The sequence below is a fragment of the Ciona intestinalis genome, chromosome 13 (genome assembly GCF_000224145.3).
Source record: "Ciona intestinalis chromosome 13, KH, whole genome shotgun sequence".
Classification (NCBI taxonomy): Eukaryota; Metazoa; Chordata; class Ascidiacea; order Phlebobranchia; family Cionidae; genus Ciona; species Ciona intestinalis.
The window spans coordinates 1,672,510-1,694,772 of NC_020178.2; the positions used below are offsets into that span (position 1 = coordinate 1,672,510).

Consider the following 22,263-nt stretch of genomic DNA (forward strand, 5'->3'; position numbering starts at 1 on the left):
GGATAAGGAGACATGACTTTTGGTTGGTTTGGTCATTTATATCCTCGTGGGTTGGAACTTGAGTGACTTATCCATGGTTGCCACTCCCATGCCCACAGTTGAGTTGCTGAAGCTATTGCAGTATGTGGATAAGCAGGCATGACTTTTGGTCGGTTTGGTCATTTATATTCTCGTGGGTGGGAATTAGACTGACTTGTCCATGGTTGCCACTCCCATGCCCACAGTTGAGTAGCTGAAGCTATTGCAGTGTGTGGATAAGCAGGCATGACTTTTGATTGGTTTGGGCATCAATTTAGGTAAGACTTACTTAACATGGATGTCTAATCAGAAGGTTAGTAAAGTTTATTCATTTGTGTAAATATTGCTGTGGAAAGGTGCAGTGACTTTATATTTTAAAACCATAAATTTACAGTCCCCAGCAAAAAGTCAAGCGTTGCTTCTGTTTGAGATTTCTTGCTGAAGGCACTCTTGAAAATTAGGCGAAAGCACTGTAATAGTAAACAATAAATTTTAATAAAACTTTTGTAATTTAATGTAAAATCATGTTATATATTGCGATTGTCCGGCCAGCACAATCAATTACACCAAAACATTCGATAAAATCATTAAAATCAACAAAAGATGTCGAATTATTTATTCAAGAAGCACCAGGCTTTGGGAAAAAGTAAGTTTTGTTTCAATTCGTAAAAATAACAAATATTTCGTTTATTTCTACATGTTCGTTCATTTAAGATAAACTAAACCATAAAAGAACATTAGTGTGTAGATTTTTTATTAGCTATGAAAAAGGTTTGACAAGTTTGACTATTGCATTTGGCCAATAACTTCTATAAGGTAATTAAAGTATTTATTTTATAAACAGTGATTCTGATGAAAGAAAACGATTACCAAGCGTTAAACCACGTTTGAGTTATCATGCATCTAAACAAGCCATTATCGACCATGTTTTCCAGGTAAGTACATTGTTGTTTGGGGGTTACTTATGGGGTGTAAGTTATAAACATGATTCTATAAGGGTGAGGTCTTCAGTGAGACACACCTGAGACCTGGGATGTAGGTCTATTACCCCAACACCCAGGGTGCTACCATCTAAACCTCACTGAGGCAGTTTATAAACACTCAATAATAGAGATTCTATTCTATAAGGGTGAGGTCTTCAGTGAGGCACACCTGAGACCTGGGATGTAGGTCTATTACCCCAACACCCAGGGTGCTATCATCTAAACCTCACTGAGGCAGTTTATACGCAATAATAGAGATTCTATTCTAAGGGTAAGGTCTTCAGTGAGGCACACCGGAGACCTGGGATGTAGGTTTATTACCCCAACACCCAGGGTGCTACCATCTAAACCCCACTGAGGCAGTTTATATACACTCAATAATAGAGATTATATTCTATAAGGGTGAGGTCTTCAGTGAGGCACACCTGAAAACCTGGGATGTAGGTATATTACCCCAACACCCAGGGTGCTACCATCTAAACCTCACTGAGGCAGTTTATAGACACTCAATAATAGGGATTCTATTCTATAAGGGTGAGGTCTTCAGTGAGGCACACCTGAGACCTGGGATGTATATCTTGTATTACTAATTACTATAACTTACATATAATCATACCACCTTACTTACTGAATATTTTACACTCAGGTCACAAAATCTGCCAGTCCGTCTAATACTGGTATTAAAGCAAAAAGAGTAATTCACGCAAAGGATCTCAAACTACAGGTTTATTATGTTCATTACTTTTAACCTAATGTTAATTATGGTACTGGTGTACAATCCCTTTTATATAAATGTATTAAGAGTTACTAGTCACCGTACAACCAGTTTACTTCTTACAATTACAAGCTTCATTAAGTCTATATAAAAAACTCCTGTTTATCTCTTTATTCGTGTCACCAACTGAATGACAAGACATTTGGTTACTTTAAGTGAATCTCCAAGTTCGCACTCGTATAGTGTTATAAAGTACTCCTAAAAGTATTTCCCCTTTTCTTATTTTTTCCTTTATGTTTCAGGTTAATGGTACACCAGAGAATGCAATATTATACGTGGTGCCCACTTTAATACGTGGCCCTACCACACCATACCCCTTCCAATCCAGCAGCGAACCTAATGCACCGTGTGGGTTCCATACATTACACCAAGTTACACATGAAGTTAATGGGCAAGGGGACAAATATAATGAGGTTGTTAAACCACTCGTCGATGCATTGGAAAGGTGGGTGCTCTGGTTAATACTTGTTCACTACGATTGTATGTGATTTAAGTATTGTGTGGGTTTATTGTCAGGTCCCGTGGCTTGGTGGTTAGTTGCTTGGGTTATAACTAAAAGGTACCGGGTTCAATGCTCAATACTGGTAGTCGCATGTGTTTGGGTAAGACAACTCTAGGATTCTAATTCAGTGGTCACTAATGGGTTGTATTGTAGGTGTAACATCCTGGGGGCCAACTCTGGCAATATCTCAGGTCCTATAGCATGCTTCACAGTATGCCAGATATTATAGTACTGCAGTATTTTAGTACTTATACTATAATTTGTTATTAAAATGCTTACAGTTAGATTGTTTTATATACTTAACAACCATACCCACCACAGATGGATGAAACGTCAGATGTCGCGTCCAACGTCACTTCAAGCTTTATTTCGGCCAACAGCTCTCGATCGAATTCATGAAAACATAACCAACCCTGCGTACGCTGCCGAGCCTAACCGGTACGACATGGAGATCCTATATTAATCATAGATTTCCAAGATAAATCATAGACATCTTGTATACATCATATATATCTTATAGAAATCAAAATCATATATATCTTATACTAGCTAATAGCAATGCTAAATATACATTAGAAAACGTGTTGTATTTTGTAAAGTGAAAATATTGTTTTTATCAAATATAGTTTCTGTGTTGCATTTGGCTGTAACATCTGCTCAACATGAGTTTAGCATCCAATATCCAAGCTCTAATTCTAAGTTTGTTAACATTCATTGTATTTATTTTTTATATATAGCTCCTTATATAGTTGTTATACTTTTTTTTCCATAGAGATTGGTTGTTATTGGAAAACAAACTGACACCTGAACAAGCAATGGCAAAAATGAAGGAAACAAATAAAACTGACCATGTTGTCCACAATCCATTGTATGGAATCCATGTTTACCTTTATAATAAGGTGGGTGCTCTTTATATACAAGTAATATATATTAAGCTGGTTTATAATATGCTAGGGTGTTTAGTATAACACTGAGGATGGTGCAGTTTCAGTTAATCAACTTTAACCATCCTCAGTGTTAGATGAGACAAGAGTGAGTGTTACAAGTACCAAGCTGGTCTTTATATAACACTCACTCTTGTCTCACCTAACACTGAGGATGGTGCAGTTTCAGTTAATCAATTTTAACCATCCTCAGTGTTAGACGAGACAAGAGTGAGTGTTACAAGTACCAAGCTGGTCTTTATATAACACTCACTCTTGTCTCATCTAACACTGAGGATGGTGCAGTTTCAGTTAATCAACTTTAACCATCCTCAGTGTTAGATGAGACAAGAGTGAGTGTTACAAGTTACAAGCTGGTTTTTATATAACATTCACTCTTGTCTCATCTAACACTGAGGATGGTGCAGTTTCGTTTAATCAACTTTAACCATCCTCAGTGTTAGATGAGACAAGAGTGAGTGTTACAAGTACCAAGCTGGTCTTTATATAACGCTCACCCTTGTCTCATCTAACACTGAGGATGGTGCAGTTTCAGTTGATCAACTTTAACCATCCTCAGTGTTAGATGAGACAAGAGTGAGTGTTACAAGTACCAAGCTGGTCTTTATATAACACTCACTCTTGCCTCATCTAACACTGAGGATGGTGCAGTTTCAGTTAATCAACTTTAACCATCCTCAGTGTTAGAAGACCAAACTTTAAATAACATAAATCCATAAATATAACATATAAACCCATAGAAATTAAATAACACATGATATAAAGACCAAGGTTCAAATAACATGTAACCCCACAGGTTGACATGTTAGTTACCAACCCCTATTATGGACAAGCTATTCCTGATTACTCCAAGATAAAAATACCAGATCGTGAGCAGTGGTTTAAAGGGGAGGATAATAAGGAAGAAAGCAGGTATTTTCGCACCCTGCATTTATTTTCTACCCTGTATTTTTAGATGTCCCAGGCCTGAGGTGTGTCTCACTTAAGACCTCATCCTTATAAAATAGAATCTCTATTATTAAGTGTCTATAAACTGCCTCAGTGGGGTCTAGAAGGTAGCACCCTGGGTGTTGGGGTAATAGACCTACATCCCAGGTCTCAGGTGTACCTCACTGAAGGTTTTTAATTCCTTGGATTTAATTATTTTAATTAGTTAAGCTTCCCAGCACTTGAGCCTATTTGAAGCCAGACCTTTAAGAAACTCTTTACTTTTCATCGTCAATAAACTTATGACCTTGTTTTTTATAAACTAAATGATTTTCTTTTCAGAGAATTTAAACTTAGTATGACTTTATACGTTCTTCTATCCAGAGAATTAAGTTGGGTAGAAGAGTTTCCATTGCACAGAGCTGCTGCTGATGGGGATCTCCCTACACTGAGATACTTATTGAAGGTGGAGGGAAGCAAAGTTAATATTTGGGACCACGATGGCTGGCCTGCTATTCATTATGCTTGTTGGTCAGTATACTGGGTTTATTACAAGTCAAAGTGTAAGGCTGGGGTTGCCAATTGAAACAGGGGTGATAACATGTTTGGGCAATCCAGTTTCAATGTCACCCAGTTAAAACTAAGAAATTCAAAAAATGACGAAAATGGTTACGACTGTATACCCTTTATTAACCTTAAAAACGCGACGCGTATAACATTCTCTGTAAATCTAAATGCCTTTATTTTAATACACGTGACGCCCTTGATTATTTTTATATACTACAATACATACACTATATATGGCTGTGGATGTCTTTGTAAACCTTACATCTACACAGGTATGGCAGAGTGGATGCAGTGAAGATCCTGTTAGATGAAGGAGGATGTGACCCAAACATCACAAATCGGAACGAGACAAGTCTTCTACACCTTGCTGCTGGATGCGGATGCCATAATATTATCAGGATATTGGTGGATCATCCTTTCATTGATAGGGTAAATGTGTAGTGAATGCTTATCATATAAGTGTGGGGAAGATGGGACAACTTTTCAGTCTATTTTCCTGTCCCATTTGGTAGTAAACAAAGAACATTAAATAAGTGTGGGGGAGATGGGACAACTTTTCAGTCTATTTTCCTGTCCCATTTGGTAGTAAACAAAGAACATTCAAACTGTATCCTCACGACTCCCATAGACCGTTGTTAATTGTTTAAAACACGGTTAGGATGTTTGGATATTATGTGCTAAAGGTGGCCCATCTTCCCCTACTATATAAAATACTTTGTTTCCATAGCACCTGCTTGATAAACAACAGCGGACCCCAATAGAATGTGCGGAACAAATCAAGTCAAAGGATTGGAATAAATGTGTTCAGTTACTAAAGGAGTTATCTCATAAACCTTACAGGAGAATTACAGTTCATAAGTATGGGTTAAATCTATATTACTGATATGTGGTTATATATATATATTACTAATATGTGGTGTTATATATTTATATATTGCTAGTATGTGGTTATATATATATTACTACTTTTGTGTTGTCCGGGGGGTATGGGTTTAAGGCTCGTCGCTGCTACCATTGTGGGCGTATGTGTCCTTGAGCAAGACACTTAACAGTAATTGCTCCAACCCAGTGGTCACTAATGTGTTTTCTACATTGTCAGCAATACAGAAAAGTAATCACCCACAAAGTTGCACCAATAAGTTACATTCATTTATTCATTACAATATGATTATAAAGGAGGGCTTACTATCCACCAAGTTACTAATTAGAAGCAAAAATGCAGCATCTATCATTCTCTTTCAAAACCAAAACATATTCTTAATTCATGACAAGTATTTTTTTTTACTGTAACTTACTTTTTCCTCACATGGCCGGAAAACGACAGTCATTAAAACACTGGTGTTCTGTTTCAAACACCTCATGCCTGCTTACAAGTTACCATGTATGTTACTTTGTGGCCTTGTGGGTGATTATTTTGGGGGGAATTTTTATTATGTGTGGCTGATAATTTTGACAACCTATTAAGGACCACTGAGTTGGAGTAATTTTAATCACAATATGGATTTTTTATTTCATCACAATATTTGTATCCTATGGTTTAGAATGGATGGCTCAGAGAAGACACTTGATTTACGCAGAGGCGGCAACGCAACTGTGAACGACCTCATCGAATCGTTGAGACTTTCTAATGAATCGAAACTTTATTTCTCATTATGGGTGACTTCTAAAAGTTTGCGTAAGTTGTTACATTGTAAAGTTATATATATGCGCTTATGTAATGGAATGCTTGCACCCTTGGTGTTGGGGTAATAGACCTACATCCCAGATCTCAGTTGTGCCTCACTGAAGACCTCACCCTTACAGAATCTCTATTACTGAGTGTCTATAAACTGCCTCAGGGGGGGTATAGATGGTGGCACCCTGGGTGTTGGGAAGTAATAGGGTAAAACTCATACACATTTCATGCTCACTGTCAGGTTTAAAATAAGTTAAATTGTAAACTTAGGAAGTAGTTACAAATAATTTCAGGAAACTATAATTCAAACTATAAATAAATGCAATTAGCTGTAACAATCTGTCCATTGTGATTTAATAAACTTGTGCTAATTATGTTTAAGCCTACAACCATTCAAAGTTATAACTTCCGTGTATTTGTCAAATAATAGTTTATGGGAAATTACTACTGACTTGTGACCTGATAAGAGTCTTATGATGTCACTGTAAAATAATTATTTGTAGATCTTCAATTAAAACCTGACCACAGTCCACTTATTCAGATGCAGAAATGGCCTGAAGTAAGTTTACTGTATTGTATGTTATATGGTTGCTTAGCTGGTCTTTATATAACACTCACTCTTGTCTCATCTAACACTGAGGATGGTGCAGTTTCAGTTAATCAACTTTAACCATCCTCAGTGTTAGATGAGACAAGAGTGAGTGTTACAAGTACCAAGCTGGTCTTTATATATGTCAAGCATAGTCCTGTCACAAGATGTCACTATAGAGCTATATAAACACCCTCTTTATTTAATCCTATTTAATTCCTTTATACCAACCACTTAGAAACATAATAACTCAACCATTAGATGTCAGTAACACCCATGTTTCCATAGTTACTATGCCAGCTTAGTGGCGTAAAGAGAAAATCAGCTGAAGCGGAAAACCCAAGGATAGTTTTGAAACGAGACGTCAACTTGCTACCCAATGTAGAGGAAGAGGTGACGTATGTTTGTTTGTATATAGTAGGATGGGGGAAGACGGGACACCTTTCATTCTATTTTCTCGTCTCATTTGGTAGTAAACAAAGAACATTAAAAAAAAATTATATAACCGTATCCTCGCGACTTCCATAGACCATTGTTAATTGTTTAAAACACCATCAGGATATTTGGATATTATGTACTAAATGTGTCCCATCTTCCTCATGGTACTTTATTTATATTGATGACTTCTCATCCACTTGTCTGTATTTATATGCACCTGGTTGGCTCTTGTGTTCACGCTGATACTACAGTGGTTCACAAACTTTTTGATTGTTATTGGAAAAGTTTAAACATTTTTTGCTTGCCTACAAAAAAAATTGGTTTCCTACGCAAGATCTTAATTTTAACCAGTGCTTCTCAACCCCTGGGTCACCATTTGGTTTGGTTGGGTCGCCTACTACAGTGGTTCACAAACCCTTTTAACTGTTACTGTAAAAGTTAAATGGTATATCCCAAAACTTTGCTATTAAGTTATGCTTAATATTTGGATCGCCGCGAAAAAGCCGAGTTGTTGGAATAATGAAATTGTAATGTACAATGAAAATGCTATGATGCAATGCCCAAGTAATCTGTAAACAAGATGCAATCCCACCCTGGTGATTGTAGTTTCTATTGGTGCCTGTGTTATGTCACAATGACCGTTATGACATAGTAACCCTGCATTATGTTATCACTTACACTTCAAACATACTTGGGAGTTGTACAATGCAAGTGACAACTGCATTAGTTGCCACTTGTGGTTAAAGCACTTCCGATATAAATACAAGATAACATAGGCCAGTTAAGGGGCACGTATTACACTATATAGCAGTATCACTAAATATATATGCAACTCAAATAGTTATAACATAGGTGTCCTAACGCGCACTGTACATGGCATATTTATACACCTCATGCTCACTGTCAAGTCCATTGGTTTTATATGTCACGTCATAAGCCTAATTAGCATTTTGTCTGCCCATTTTTGCCCCCTTTTTTGCACAATATTTCAAGCTCTGTCAAAATTATGACACATACATGCCCAAATGCAATTCACGTGCCCAATTATAACTTCAGCACTACGTGCCCGATTACTCCCACGATATGAATGTGGTAACCATGGCTTGGATTGGATTAAAACTTCTTAACTTGATCCTTTGTTATAAATCCCATAAACAATGCCTATTATTTGGTGGTCTATGATGTCATAATCCACCATGGGAATTCAAGATTAAAACTGATTATGATAACATAGTGGTCAAATTTATTTGTTTTCAAAATTAAAATTAATTGATTTAACAGATAATATTATATTATTTTGCGGTTATTAAAATTATATATTTGCGCACGTTATGTCTTTATGTGCAAAACTTACATAGTAGCTTAATCTGTTTTAATTATTATTTGCAACCCACTGTGAGTTGCTTCTTACAAGGTTTAGCAGCCACGTTTTTTAACCAAATGCCCTTCCATTCATTTTATCCATACCGTGTTATTACGACTGTCGTTTTGCTGTTAGTTCTAATCTCTCCGCTTTCCCCTTGTTATTTTAATCGACAGAAAAGGTTAAAATAACATTCATTGTATTTATATATATATATACCCTGAATTCTATATAGTTATATATAATACATATTATGTTAACGTTTTTAACACTTGTTAATCAAAGTTTTTTCTTTATTTATCATATTATAACGACTGTTGTTTTTCTGTTAATTCCCATTTCTTTACTATGTTAACAATATGATCCATGTTATGTAATATTAATATAAATTACATTTAATTTAAGTCACATCCTTACCTATTTATCATGTGCCCTTTGGGGACAAATTAAGTGATTTGTTCAAATTAAAATTGTTCCCTTGTGGATAAATAACTCATAGATTTGAGGTTAATTTTAGCATGAATTGTTACAGATAATTGAGCCATTGTGATGTCATCATTGTATTTGTTGAACCTGTGTGGTAATTGTTTTGTCATAGTTGACTTGATTTGAAAGTTCTTACTTGGGCCAGTTATGTTACGCTGTAGTACCAGTTTAAATACATTTGTCTGTCTGTGTATATGTGTGTATGGTGTGGTATGCGTTATTATGTGTAAACAGACATGGTATTTGACATTTTCTGTGTGTATTTTAAGTTTTTATGTGTGTTTTACTGCCGCTATAGTACATATAACATGTGTGTGCCATTTCTGCCTGTATATTTGATTTATAATTCTATGAATTCTTATAAAAAAGTGTCATTGGTTTTACTTTAAAAGGCCAACTCTGGACTAAATCCAAGGTCCCATGCGTGTCTCACTGTAGGACCTCATCCATATAGAATGTGCATATACAATATTGGGGTAATAGACCAACTCTGGTCTAAATCCCAGGTCTCATTGTACCCAAATTAACATTATCCCACCTTCCAGGTGAGTGATATCTATTCCACACGCTTACTGTACGAAGAGGCACGCGCACAAGTATTGAGGGGGTTGTACCCTTCCCTGGACCAAGTGGCAATCGCCATGGCAGCAGTTGTCATGAGAATTATACATGGACCGTATGATCACAAGAAACATAAACCTTCCTTTATGGAGTAAGTGATGTCATAATGGTAAATGTGGCATAATAATGTCTGATAATGGTGTCATAGTTAGTGGACACACTGTGGATATGGGAGTGGCAACCATGGATAAGTCACTCAAGTTCCCACCCACGAGGATATGAAAATCCATGTCTGCTTATCCACACACTGTAATAGCTTCAGCAACTCGACTGTGGGCATGGGAGTGGCAACTATTAATAAGCCATTCAAGTTCCCACCCACAAACGCATAAACAACCAAACTAACAAGATAACAACTAACAACCCACCCACAGTGATACAATACTTCGTCAAATACTCCCCGGGTGCAAGCTACACAACAGAACATTAAACTGGCCGCAGAAAATCCTTCAAGAGTTTAAAGAACTGAGTGAACAGGGTCCAGGAGAAGCCTCACAGTTACATCTGCTTTATTTAAGGTTGGTTGTGACATAAATAATTTACTTTGTGACTCACAATTACACTCGTGGGATAGTGTTGTCTGTGGGAAACTGTGACATACATTCTGTTCATTTTCTTAGTAGCTCTATTATAAAATAAAATTTCTTTTTAAAAATTTAAGTTTCTTGTCTTATTAATTTAGGGTTTACTGTTTTTATTAATAAAGTTTTTTATATATAAAGTTTGTAAAAAATTTTTTTTTTCAATAATTCAATTTATTTCTCTTTTTGGAAGTTTATCTTTCTTTTATTTTCATCAAACAATGTGATTTGTGATTTCATTATTCCCATTGTTGCATTACAATGGTTCCATATTGTGACATCACAAAGCCTTCCGATTGATGAGTCATAATGTGAGAGTGAGAATTTCCGGATTAGTCATTACGAGTTTCCAAATTGATCATGGAAATCTTATAAATAAGAACAAAACCCGGCAATTATTAGATTAGTAATTTGGAATACCATTTTTAACATTACGTGTATATGACAAATACAACTTAACTTATTGCAAGGCTATTGTTTTGTTGACACTTTGTAAAACCAGCTGTTAAAAATACTAAAGTGTCGGTTTAATACAACACCTGTGAAAAATGGTGCAACCAATTCAAGGTTATTGTTTTGTTGACACTTTATAAAACCAGCTGTCAAAAATACTGAAGTGTTGATCAAACAGAACTTAATTTACTTATACGTATTTTACAAATAAATAAATTTTTATTCTAAAATCTTTTCCATTTTTTACTGTTTCTATTATATTTCCCACATTATGATGTCACAATGCACCTATATAACTAACAAAGCTTATTATTACATAGATACTGCTGGACACAGATATCAACTTATGGTTCAGCGTTTTTCACTGGTTATGCATACGCCACACGCAAACATGGTAACGACACTCATCAGCGTATTGTTGCCATGTATATTGGTGTCAATCATAGAGGAATTCATTTCATTAAAGTGGAAAATAAGGTGAGAGAGTAACTTTGTGTAAAGGGTACTGTAGTTAGGTGCTTACATTCGACCAGAGGATACCAGGTTCAATGCTCGATACCGTCACTATTGTGGGTATATTTGTCTAGCGGCCGTCAACGCAAAGTATAAATCACCCACAAAGTAACATGCATTGTAACTTGTAAGCAGGTACGAGGTGTATGAAACAGAACACCCGTATTATAACGACTGTCATTGCCCCGCCATGCGAGGATAAATAAGTTACATACGCGGTAACTCGTAGGCGGGCACGAAATATATGGAACGGTACACAAGACTCATTACACTCATAAAAATTTCTTTATTTAATATTTATACCTTTGATCTCGGTGGAAAATATAAAATAAACACAAAGAGACAGGAATAAACAGACAACTCAGTTTAAAACATCCACACTATATTTAAATCCCATATTATTACATCACAGTATCGATTCTATTTAAATTCTGGATTGAATTATTTCCATTCCTACGCAACAATAAGGAACTACCGCCCACTGTTTTGTCATAATCCCACTCATTGTTACACCACTGTGATGTCACAGGCGCTTCTGGTTTCCGTGAGTTATCTCTCGTTGTCATGGAAGCTGAACGAGGCAGAAAGATTGTTTCAAATCAGAACTGGAGACGATAAAATTAACATGATCATACACACACCTCAAGCTGCGCTTATTTGCCATCTTATGTCTAAACTAAGTCAAGCTGCATGTTAAGACCAAAGGGTTCTATGATCAAGGCCCTACCAAAGTGGTTTGGGCACAGAAAACTGACACAGGTATCAAGCTGGGTACTAGCTGCTATTGCCTTGCATCTGATGTCTAAATTAAGTCAAGCTGCACGTTAGACTAGAGAGTTGGATGTTCAAGTCTTTGCTAAGGTAGTTTGGGAGTATAAAACTGCCACATACACCACAAGCTGCATTTTCATCTATAACTAGGTCAAGCTGCATACCAGGACTAAAGGGTTCTGGGATCAAAGCCCTACCAAGGTAGAAAAACTGGTGCTTGGTTTATCTGGCCAAAAGGAATCACAATCACAATTGCTTGCCACAGTATATGTTGAAAAAACAAATACATTATTCTTGTTAAAACTCATAACAATGTTCCATTTGTTCATATATTGGTATTGAAGAAGCTACTTAATGCATGACTGAACCTAACAGTTTAATATTACGGTTTACTTAATTACTATCATGTAACAATGCCCATATTGTAATAACAATGATACATATTCATTAAGAATTATCATTATGATATAATTAATATACATAACCAATGTCTTGTACAACACACACTCCCCATTATATTATGTCAACATTAAATGAGGAAATGGTGTGTTTGTGTTACACTTCCTTTTATATCCTGGCTGTTTCCTCTTGCCTGTTATTGAAAAATTTCATCTGTTTTCTTGGTTATTAAAAATTAAAGATCTCCAGATAGACTGTGGTTAAGCATTCATGGTTTTTTCGTTTTTATAAAATCTGGGGTGACATAGTTAAAATGCGGTTACACTCATAGTTGTCAAACTTAGGGAACCTCATTGATTAATGTGGTGAATGCAATATACTTTGGCTCTGCTTGTTTGTATGACACCTAACAGCAGGGTAAAAAGCCTAATTTGTTGCATAAAGTTAGAGCAGTGTGCAAAATATAGGTTTAAAACTTTATAATTTATATGATGACATACAACCTTGTTAACTTAAAACATGGAGTGGATTTATCATATTTCTGGTGAACAATTAATGTGGATTATAAGGGTAGTGGCAATAAGCAAAACTTTAAACAATTGACATTTTTTGTTAAATATTAATGTGAATTTATAAATGATAATGTAAATTGTAATGACAGTAGTCAACTTTCTATTTTATATGAAGGTTTAACATTATGAACATGGGAACCCTGTGGTTATAAAGCTTGTAAACATTTGAGTGCAAACAACCCATGCTGTGTTAAATCCTAATCCAAGATAAGGAATAATCCTACTAGACAAGGCTCGATATGATTTGGTCACCAAGTAGAGTTTGCTATTTACTTAAAAGGATGGTCACTGCGCTTTGTAGTTGAATACATAAGACTTGAGTGGCTTTCATTGATAAGTTTCCTGTGTGGCCAATATGTATAAAAATTTATGACTTTAATAAGATATATGATGGTTTGTCCAATATCTAGGCTTTTATAATTATTTTAAACTTTATATTAATACATATAAAACTCATGGTCAAATATATGGGCTTTTATATGTTAGTTAAATGCATTATATTAATGCCATTTACATATTTTACCCAATTGCAATAAAAACGCAACTGTTTTAGCTAATTAATCAGCTTTTGTGCTTGTATTATCAGTTTAATGTTAAATATCTGGGTTTTAATATTTTCTATGTAGTGTTTTATTCTGTACATCGTTATTTTGTAATTTTTAACCAGTTAGTCATTTTATTACGTTGCTATGGTGACATTATTGACTGTAATAGCTGTTATGGATTATTTATTGATTACAGTGCAAATTAAGGAGGCCTATATTTAATAACGGTAGCTTTGCCCTAGGCTAGTGTTGTATTGGTATCATTTAAATTATGTCATTAACATGTAATAGATTGACATATAGGCCATTCCAGTTGAACTATATGTCTTATATATCATTATTTTGCCTGGGGGTATATTAATAGACCCTTTTTGCTGTATTTTGTGGGCTCGAATTTGCACCTTGTTGTTTCTCAAAACTGCTGAACTATCCATGGTATGTTGTAAGTCACTTGGCCGTAACCGAGCATGTAGTAATTACGAATCTGCTACGGGATTACGTCATGAAATTTTGGCCTACTTAGCACAAGTGTTTGAATCAGACTGATTAGTCATAGGACTTCGCCTTGCCGTGTAAATATTTTACGAGTCAATTCTCAACACATTACATGTAATATGTATATACAGTCGATATATATATGAAGTACTTCTTAAATAACGCCAAGGTATATAACCCAGTCGGTTTAAAGAGTTTACTTTCATTAAATACATGGCGGCCATTCTTTTAGTCGCTGTAGACTTGCGCCAATATTTTACAAGTCATTTCTCATAACTAAACATGAATATGTGTAGGCGCTATATATATTAGGTAGTCGCTTTAAATAACGCGATTTCATATAACAGAGTCGGGAATACATGACAGCCGTGGTTTTAGCCGCTTTGGCTTAGAGAAAAGTAGTAAATTGGCATACTTGGCATTTGGCAACAAAACAGTGTTGAGTATGAGTAGGGGTAAAAAAATGCTTTTTTTTCGTTGTATACCGTCGGAAATTAACCGTGCAGTTGTGCTGGAATAGCTTGTTGCAAAAACAGTAGATCGGAAAGACGCATACCAGGAACTTAGCCAAGTATGAAGTATTTACGCTTGATCTACTAGTGGATAACATTCCAGCGCGGCTTGCGAGTAACTCACGTAGGCGGGAAGAGTCGAAGAATGAGAGCCTGTTGCGCGCTTCGTCCGCTTTATATACTGCGCTATAAATAGATCGGTGCGTCACCGTCCGTATTATCGTTTGAAAGAGCGCTTTCTTCCGCTGCGCGCTGAACGGGCTTGTAAAAATAAACAGTACGGAATCCAAATTGAAGCAGTTATTTGCAGGTTCACCTTACTTTTTTACGCTGGCTAAAATCCGGAGAATTTTGTATACAAACGTGCATAGTGTGTGTACGGTATAGGCAGTAGTACAGCCTTTTTTCTTAGAGAAGTATTTTGCAAATACATTTGCAGTTGTCGGTCTGCTATTCGTCTGTTCTCATTCGTTTTACTATCTGTATACCCCAGGGATTTGTAAACAACGGACACAGTGCAAGGCGTTCGGAGATCAATATATTGCATGACGAATTAGCAGCGCTACAGTATAGTGACAGTCGCTGTAATTTATTTTACTTGCATTGAAGTTTGATTTACGCAGAAAGAATTTTGCGCTGTGGCCTTCTAAACTTTTAATATATCTATATATCTTGTAAAAGAGTAAATTAAACCCCATGCATTGCCATTACAGTGTGAGCTAGTTAGTTTTGCTAGCTATTAGCAGTTTAGTGCCAAAATGTTTAGGCTATTGTAGCACTAAGCTGTTGTTTACGTTTTAGGACTTGCTGTATTTTACATAAGTTTGTTTACCAATTAGTCATACATAGTCTGACAGTAGCCTCTAGCATATACAAACTTTGCATAGCTGTAAACAGTTTATTCTATTGAATATTGTTTGTTTTAGATGTCGAATTGGCAAGGTTCTTTTATTTTAAGTTCATAAGCAGTTGTAAAATAGGTCTAACAAATGCTTTATGTTGTTGTATTTGATATATGTACCCTAAATTCCAGGTCCTTTTACTGTAGGATCTCACTCGTATAGAATAGAAAATTCTTATGTTTGAACTTGGTTGCAAAGTGAAAGTATTTTTAACATTAGTGTTGTTCTTTGCATTATAGAAAGGATATTGGAGTAATTGACGAACTGTGGACCAGATCCCAGGTCCCATAGCGTACCTCACTGTAGGACCTTATCCATATAGAATAGAAAAATGTTATATAGTTTGCAAGTATTGAAATATATTTGTTTAACATTATATGTTTTACTTTGTGTTCATAGAAAGGTAGTAACTTGAGTGACTTCCACTCATTGAAAGAGTGCCAACATACAACATGGATATCTTACCTTGTGGAAATATATTTAATGAGCTTCAGATAATCCACGACACAGGATATTTCTCAGCTTTGCCGAGCTTGGAGGAAAACTGGCAACAAGTAAGTTAATTATAAGATGGATTTTGTCAATTTGTGACTAGGGTTTTCCATAATGGATTTTTTTCAATTTATAACTTTTTTGAATACCTTTTTAATGCATAAACTATTGCTATTAGGCATAATGTATATCCTGTCTAATTAAGCTATTTTGTGAGTGTTTCTCGTCTAGTTTCGTTTTATACATATATTTCTCAAAAACATTAAAAACAGTTTAAAAAGATTTAAAAACAGTGTATTTTGGTGTAAAATACTAGAGTTTCTTTATCCTAAATAGCTCAGATATTTGAAAGTTGTTTTGCAACCAATAAATGTGTCTATTACATGAACAATATTTTAAAGTTATTTGCATAGAGTTGGTTTGCAGACTGTTTGTTCCAAACTTTTATTTGTTAACACATGCTGAGCTATTGGGATATTTATGAGTTTATTGTTTGTCGTAAAAGCTGGAAGAAGGCTTATTATGAGGTCATAATTTATACTTCATTGTTAAAAACATCTGTTCATTAGAGTCCTAATTATGTTATTTGTAGCTGCATAAAACACATATTTTACAGTCAGTTTTGATGCCAATATAACAAGTTAACAACCCATATTTATGGTACGATTTTAAAAGTTTCATTTGTAAATCTAAAACCGTTCAGTGATGTCAAAAGTTATTTTTTATAAATTTTTTCAGGTGAAAATAATAATACAAAAAATAAATTTGTACTTAATTTTTCAGACACGTTTTCAAATGGAGAGGTATCTACAGTCCGAACCATTGAACTACCAGACCCCTTTGCATTCTGGTAAAGATGGTATTAACCCCTGGAGCAAGTTCCTTGTACCCCCTGGGGTTAAAGGGGGTCCAGGTTTAAGTGTTGAAGATATACAAACTGCAAGGAAATGTTGTGGATTGGTTAGGAACTCATCATCGGGCGTTGGGTCAATGTCCTCCTGGGATATGTCTTCTGGTGAAGTCAGCCCTGTTCCTGGTGTTGGTTTATCAGATCCATTAAAAGATGCCTTGAAAGTGTTAAAAGCTTCCACTCTTGCATTGGGGCTGACGCCACCCTCAAGCCCAGAGTTTGAACTCTCTTTATGCGGCTTTGGGGATAAATTTATAGAGAAAAAGATGGACTCTAACCAGACCTTAACATTTTCCGAAGTCGATTTGAGTGCGTTTACCGCACAAGTTGCGCAACGTGTAGCGTCAGGTGGCGCTACACAGCGCCGAAATCGCATCGGTATAAAATCCATCGACAGCAGTATCAGAGTAAAGTCACAAAGCGGAGAGGATTCAGATAATTGCAAGAAACGAATTCATAGATGCGATTATCCCAACTGTAGGAAAGTCTACACCAAAAGTTCACACCTCAAGGCTCATCAAAGAACTCATACTGGTAAATATCATTCCATATTGCGGTTCCTATTTTAACTATAGTGGTAAATACCACTTGGTTTGCCATAACTTTACAAACGTCAAACCACTTAAATTATCTATGTCGTCAAACCACTTAAATTATCTATCTCAACTTTGAGCAGTATTTGCATATGTAATGTACATTGTGTTTACTTTTTGTGTCCCCTTTTGATATTTAAAATGCACATTATGCATTTATTAACATACAGATAGCCAGATACAAGCTTAATTTTTTGTCTAGCAATGCAGGTTTTTGCACTTAACCAATCAGAGTAGTATCTGCATTTTTTACATATTCATGTCAGAAAGTGGTGTTTAAAAGATAGCCAGCAATTACACTTATGCGTAGCAAACATACAATTAGTAAAATTCATTTTTATAAACTATAGGATTGTATAATACCTTTATATTACCATTTTCCTTAAATATATATATTAAATATAATATAGTTTTTGTATCAAATTTTTGATATTATCCTATTTCTAAACAATACAGTCGTGTAATGTTTAATAATTGCCATCCTATGAGTAATGATAATCATTCGTGCTGAGTTCCTGTGTCTGCTATATATATGAGTATGTGTTATGTTACGTCATATACCGGTAGTCCGGACATAATATCATGCACTGACATACTGTCAACATTTACTTGCCACATTATTGTTATAACTCCTTGGTGTTATGCTACCCTTAACTCTACTGTTAGTAATTTATATGTCAAAATAAAGTCATGTCTTAGTATTAGTATGTTGCAAACTTTAATTTTCAAGTCCTAATATCTACCTTCTGACATTTACAATTCAAAGTATGTAATATTGTTTTATAACAACATGTAAAAGTAAGCTGCTTACATTTTTTCCCAACAATTTCTGTAAACAGCAGTGACATTTATGTAGCCATACATTAAGTAAAGTGCCATTTTCATGCTAAACTAAATGTCAATGCATGGGATCCACTATAACAGTTTATAATGGCTGGGAAAATCTGTGGTTGTATATTAATTATTTATCATTCACTATGTTTCATTTATTGCATCATTGTTTTAGAAAGCTACATCCTTTTTCTCCTATATTGTTTTAATTAATTGGAAAGGCAATTAAAACAGATCTATATATTTGTAATTAAAATTATAAAGTTAGAAATTATAAAAAATTCTAAAAGAAATATTGGCATTCTGAAATAAATTAAAAAATATATTTAAACCAACAGAAAACTTTTTGAAAATATATCTGGCAACACTGGAACCTTTTTGTAAATATATCTGGCATCACTGTCATTGGTTTGTAAATAAACCATTGCTTCCTCTTGCAGGTGAGAAGCCGTACAAATGTAATTGGGAAGGTTGTGAATGGAGGTTCGCGAGAAGTGATGAATTGACGCGACATTATAGAAAGCATACGGGTGCCAAACCATTCAAATGTGGACAATGTGACAGGTACGTGCTTTGTGGGCAAGTTTGGGATTTCAAACTTTAATCATAGTGGCTTTATACACCTCATGCTCACTGTCAAGTTATAACATGGGTGTCTTCTTATACACCAGACAGACATTGTGTATTCATACACCTCATGCTCACTGTCAAGTTATAACATGGGTGTCTTCTTATACACCAGACACACATGGTGTATTTACTATTTATACACCTCATGCTCACTGTTGAGTTATAACATGGCTGTCTTCTTATACACCAGACATACATGGTGTATTCATACACCTCATGCCCACTGTCAAGTTATAACATGGATGTTTTCTTATACACCAGACACACATGGTGTATTCATACACCTCATGCCCACTGTCAAGTTATAACATGGGTGTCTTCTTATACACCAGACACACATGATGTATTCATACACCTCATGCTCACTGTCAAGTTATAACATGGGTGTCTTCTTATACACCAGACACACATGATGTATTCATACACCTCATGCTCACTGTCAAGTTATAACATGGGTGTCTTCTTATACACCTGACCAGACATACATGGTGTATTCATACCCCTCATACCTGCTGTTGTTTAAAAACCATTGCGTTTAAAGTTTAAACCAAAAGTTTGTTTATAAATAACGTTTCTTGCAAATGTGAATTAATTGTAATGTGACATGGCATCTTACAATTCAGTCCAAAGTTAGCCCATTACCCTAAACACCCATGGATATTGCAGTATAATACAACATCTAGTCCTATTACAGTACCACCCAATATAAATACTTCATAAACCAACGTTAAATATTCTCCAGATGTTTTTCTCGCTCCGACCACCTCGCTCTGCATATGAAGAGACACGCATAGAAATATTATAAAACCAGCGCCGTGCCTGAAGATTTCTATGTTCATCTTTGTCCCCCCCTTGTGGTGGGTATGCTATGCATGCGATTTCACTGTGTGAAGCTCACTGCCGCCTCTTGTGGCCACTGCGGCGACTTTTTTCGGACATTACACCAGTATTACCGTCGATACCACCAACAACAAGTCCTATTATTGAAATATCTCAACAAATTGAGGGAGTGTGGTAAAGAATATAGAATAGCGTTGGGGAGTGAAATACCAGGCGAGAATTTCTCCCCACCCACCAGACTCATTACAAGATGTCTGTATGGCTCCCCCATCATTTATCTAACACTACGTGATTAAATAACAGCGCTATATCGGCGCAAATTCCACACCATATATAGAAAAACATCTAAAATCTCACCGATTCTTAAACTAAACATTAAAATTAACTGAGTTTCTAAAAAATATGCACAAATTCTACGCCATACATTTAAACATTTCAACAATTTAGCACTAAAAATTAACTGAATTTAAAAAAATATATATATAATTGAAAAATCCTTTGAAAAAATACCGAACTTAAAATGTATCCTTTGCTGCCCCTGGATGTATTGACTAACCATTATTATTATTATCATTATCGTGTTTTATTTTAAATCATATTCAATATCATTCGTTTCAGTTCCAGTTTATATTTTCGCGCATTTTTCAAGTAATAGTTGCATTAACTTGCTTTTTTCACTAATATACTGTGTAAGGGGCTGAGGGCAAAGTCTCTATGCATTTTTTAATGAATAGAAAAAGTGCTTTTTTTTCACAAAATGCCCAATGATGCTGCCCAATGTTTAATGAATGGTTTTGCACATATTTTAGTACATCAGTTAAAAAACTCGCATTCCCGCATTTTATATCTTCCCTTTTGCAAATCGATTGGTCATGGTTAATTAGTCACCAATTATAGACAGTTTAAAACGGAATCAATAAATTTTTGAAACATTTTTCAGAAGTCCGAAAAAATTATATTTTTTTTATTTTTCATTTTAAAAAATTTACAAAAATTAAATATATCTTGTTGTTGCGCTAACTTGTTTCACAATGTTTGCAACTCTGTTTTATTATTTCCTTTCTATTTCTTTGAAGCCCATGATGCAGTAATGTCCATTATGACATCACTATCAGCTTTGTGATTACTTGATTCCCATTGTTGCGTAATAATGAGGCTGTTTTTACCCAATCAAATCGCAGCAATAACCTGTGTAACAATTAATCAACAAATCCTATTATGACATCATTTTGCAGTTGCTACTTTTATGCCGCATCACAATTACTGCTATTATGACACGTTACAAATTTATTTTCTATTTACGTGTCTAATGTTAAGGGGTTTCAATGCATGTGTTGTATAACATACCATAGGCGCCAAACTTGGGGTGGCAAGGTGGGCAGGTCAACCCCCAAAATTTTCCACATTAAGCAAAAAACATTGCAACCAAATTTGTTTTTAAATTTGTCCTTTTTAGCCTCCCTTGCATTTCCTAAAGTTTGGTGCCTATGTGAAGCATAATGCATATTATTTACTAACTGTGATAATGCTAATGAATTGTAAGCCGTGATCATAAGGTGCGCAATACAAAACTACCGTTGCAAATTTCTCTTCATATCTGCACAGTTTTATGTGGGCACTTTCTTCATTACCTTATATGGTGTAGTGAGAATTGTACTCTTCATTGGTCGTGATTGGTCGCACTACTTGGCGTTATAAATACTTTGGTTGGGCACGTAGGAAGTTACGTCACAGAACGCAGGAAATTATTATGATTTCAAATCCTGTTCAAAATATTGCGCTCGCTCGCGCCATCTAGCGGTTGTTTTTTTTTTTTAATTTGTTCCTTTAAAGAAAAATGTTTGTTAAAAGTTATTTTTGTCCTAATTTTAAATCATTTTTTGTGTTAAATTGTTCCATTAACGATACAATGCGTAAATTGAAATAATTTTGACGCAAATTTAGACAAATATGTGTGTGTGTCAATATTTGGTTATACCCCTATAAATAGCGCACTTTTATTAGGTTTGTTTAAATTAATAATTAATATGTAGCCAATCTCACTGTCATGTCTGCACCAGTGTACATTATTACGTCACCCCACGTCACAATGTCATAAATCCTACATTACGTCACTCACTTAACTTTCATTACAATGTTTTTACACAGTTAACCACAAAGTTACATACATGGTAACTTGTAAGCGGGCACGAAGTGTATGAAACATAACACCCTTGTTATAACAACTGTCGTTTCCCGCTATGTGAGGAGAAATGAGTTTCACTCTTTCAATTAATGCCATAACGCTGCGACGCTTAACGTTTATTATATTGTTTTCACATAACCGCTAGCCAACG

The 22,263-nt window shown here is 35.2% G+C and overlaps 2 protein-coding genes across 2 annotated transcripts; both read left to right on the forward strand.

The window, feature by feature from the left end:
- Positions 1-478: 478 nt before the first annotated feature.
- On the forward strand, positions 479-12,864 carry LOC100177533 (krev interaction trapped protein 1-like). Its single transcript, XM_002122136.4, has 17 exons — positions 479-664; positions 863-953; positions 1,648-1,725; positions 2,019-2,221; positions 2,600-2,716; positions 3,051-3,177; positions 4,019-4,134; positions 4,534-4,680; positions 4,989-5,145; positions 5,444-5,574; positions 6,258-6,391; positions 6,895-6,950; positions 7,269-7,373; positions 9,813-9,979; positions 10,263-10,406; positions 11,243-11,399; positions 11,965-12,864. Exons 1-17 carry the CDS (start codon positions 543-545, stop codon positions 12,130-12,132), a joined length of 2,220 nt encoding a protein of 739 aa, XP_002122172.1. The 5' UTR covers positions 479-542; the 3' UTR covers positions 12,133-12,864.
- A 3,166-nt stretch (positions 12,865-16,030) lies between these two features.
- zf(c2h2)-22 (zinc finger protein) lies at positions 16,031-21,867 on the forward strand. The gene is given in 4 exon segments (NM_001078396.1): positions 16,031-16,185; positions 16,907-17,567; positions 18,898-19,021; positions 19,830-21,867. Coding segments are annotated over 4 exon segments (939 nt in total). The 5' UTR covers positions 16,031-16,083; the 3' UTR covers positions 19,882-21,867.
- The last annotated feature ends 396 nt before the right edge of the window (positions 21,868-22,263 follow it).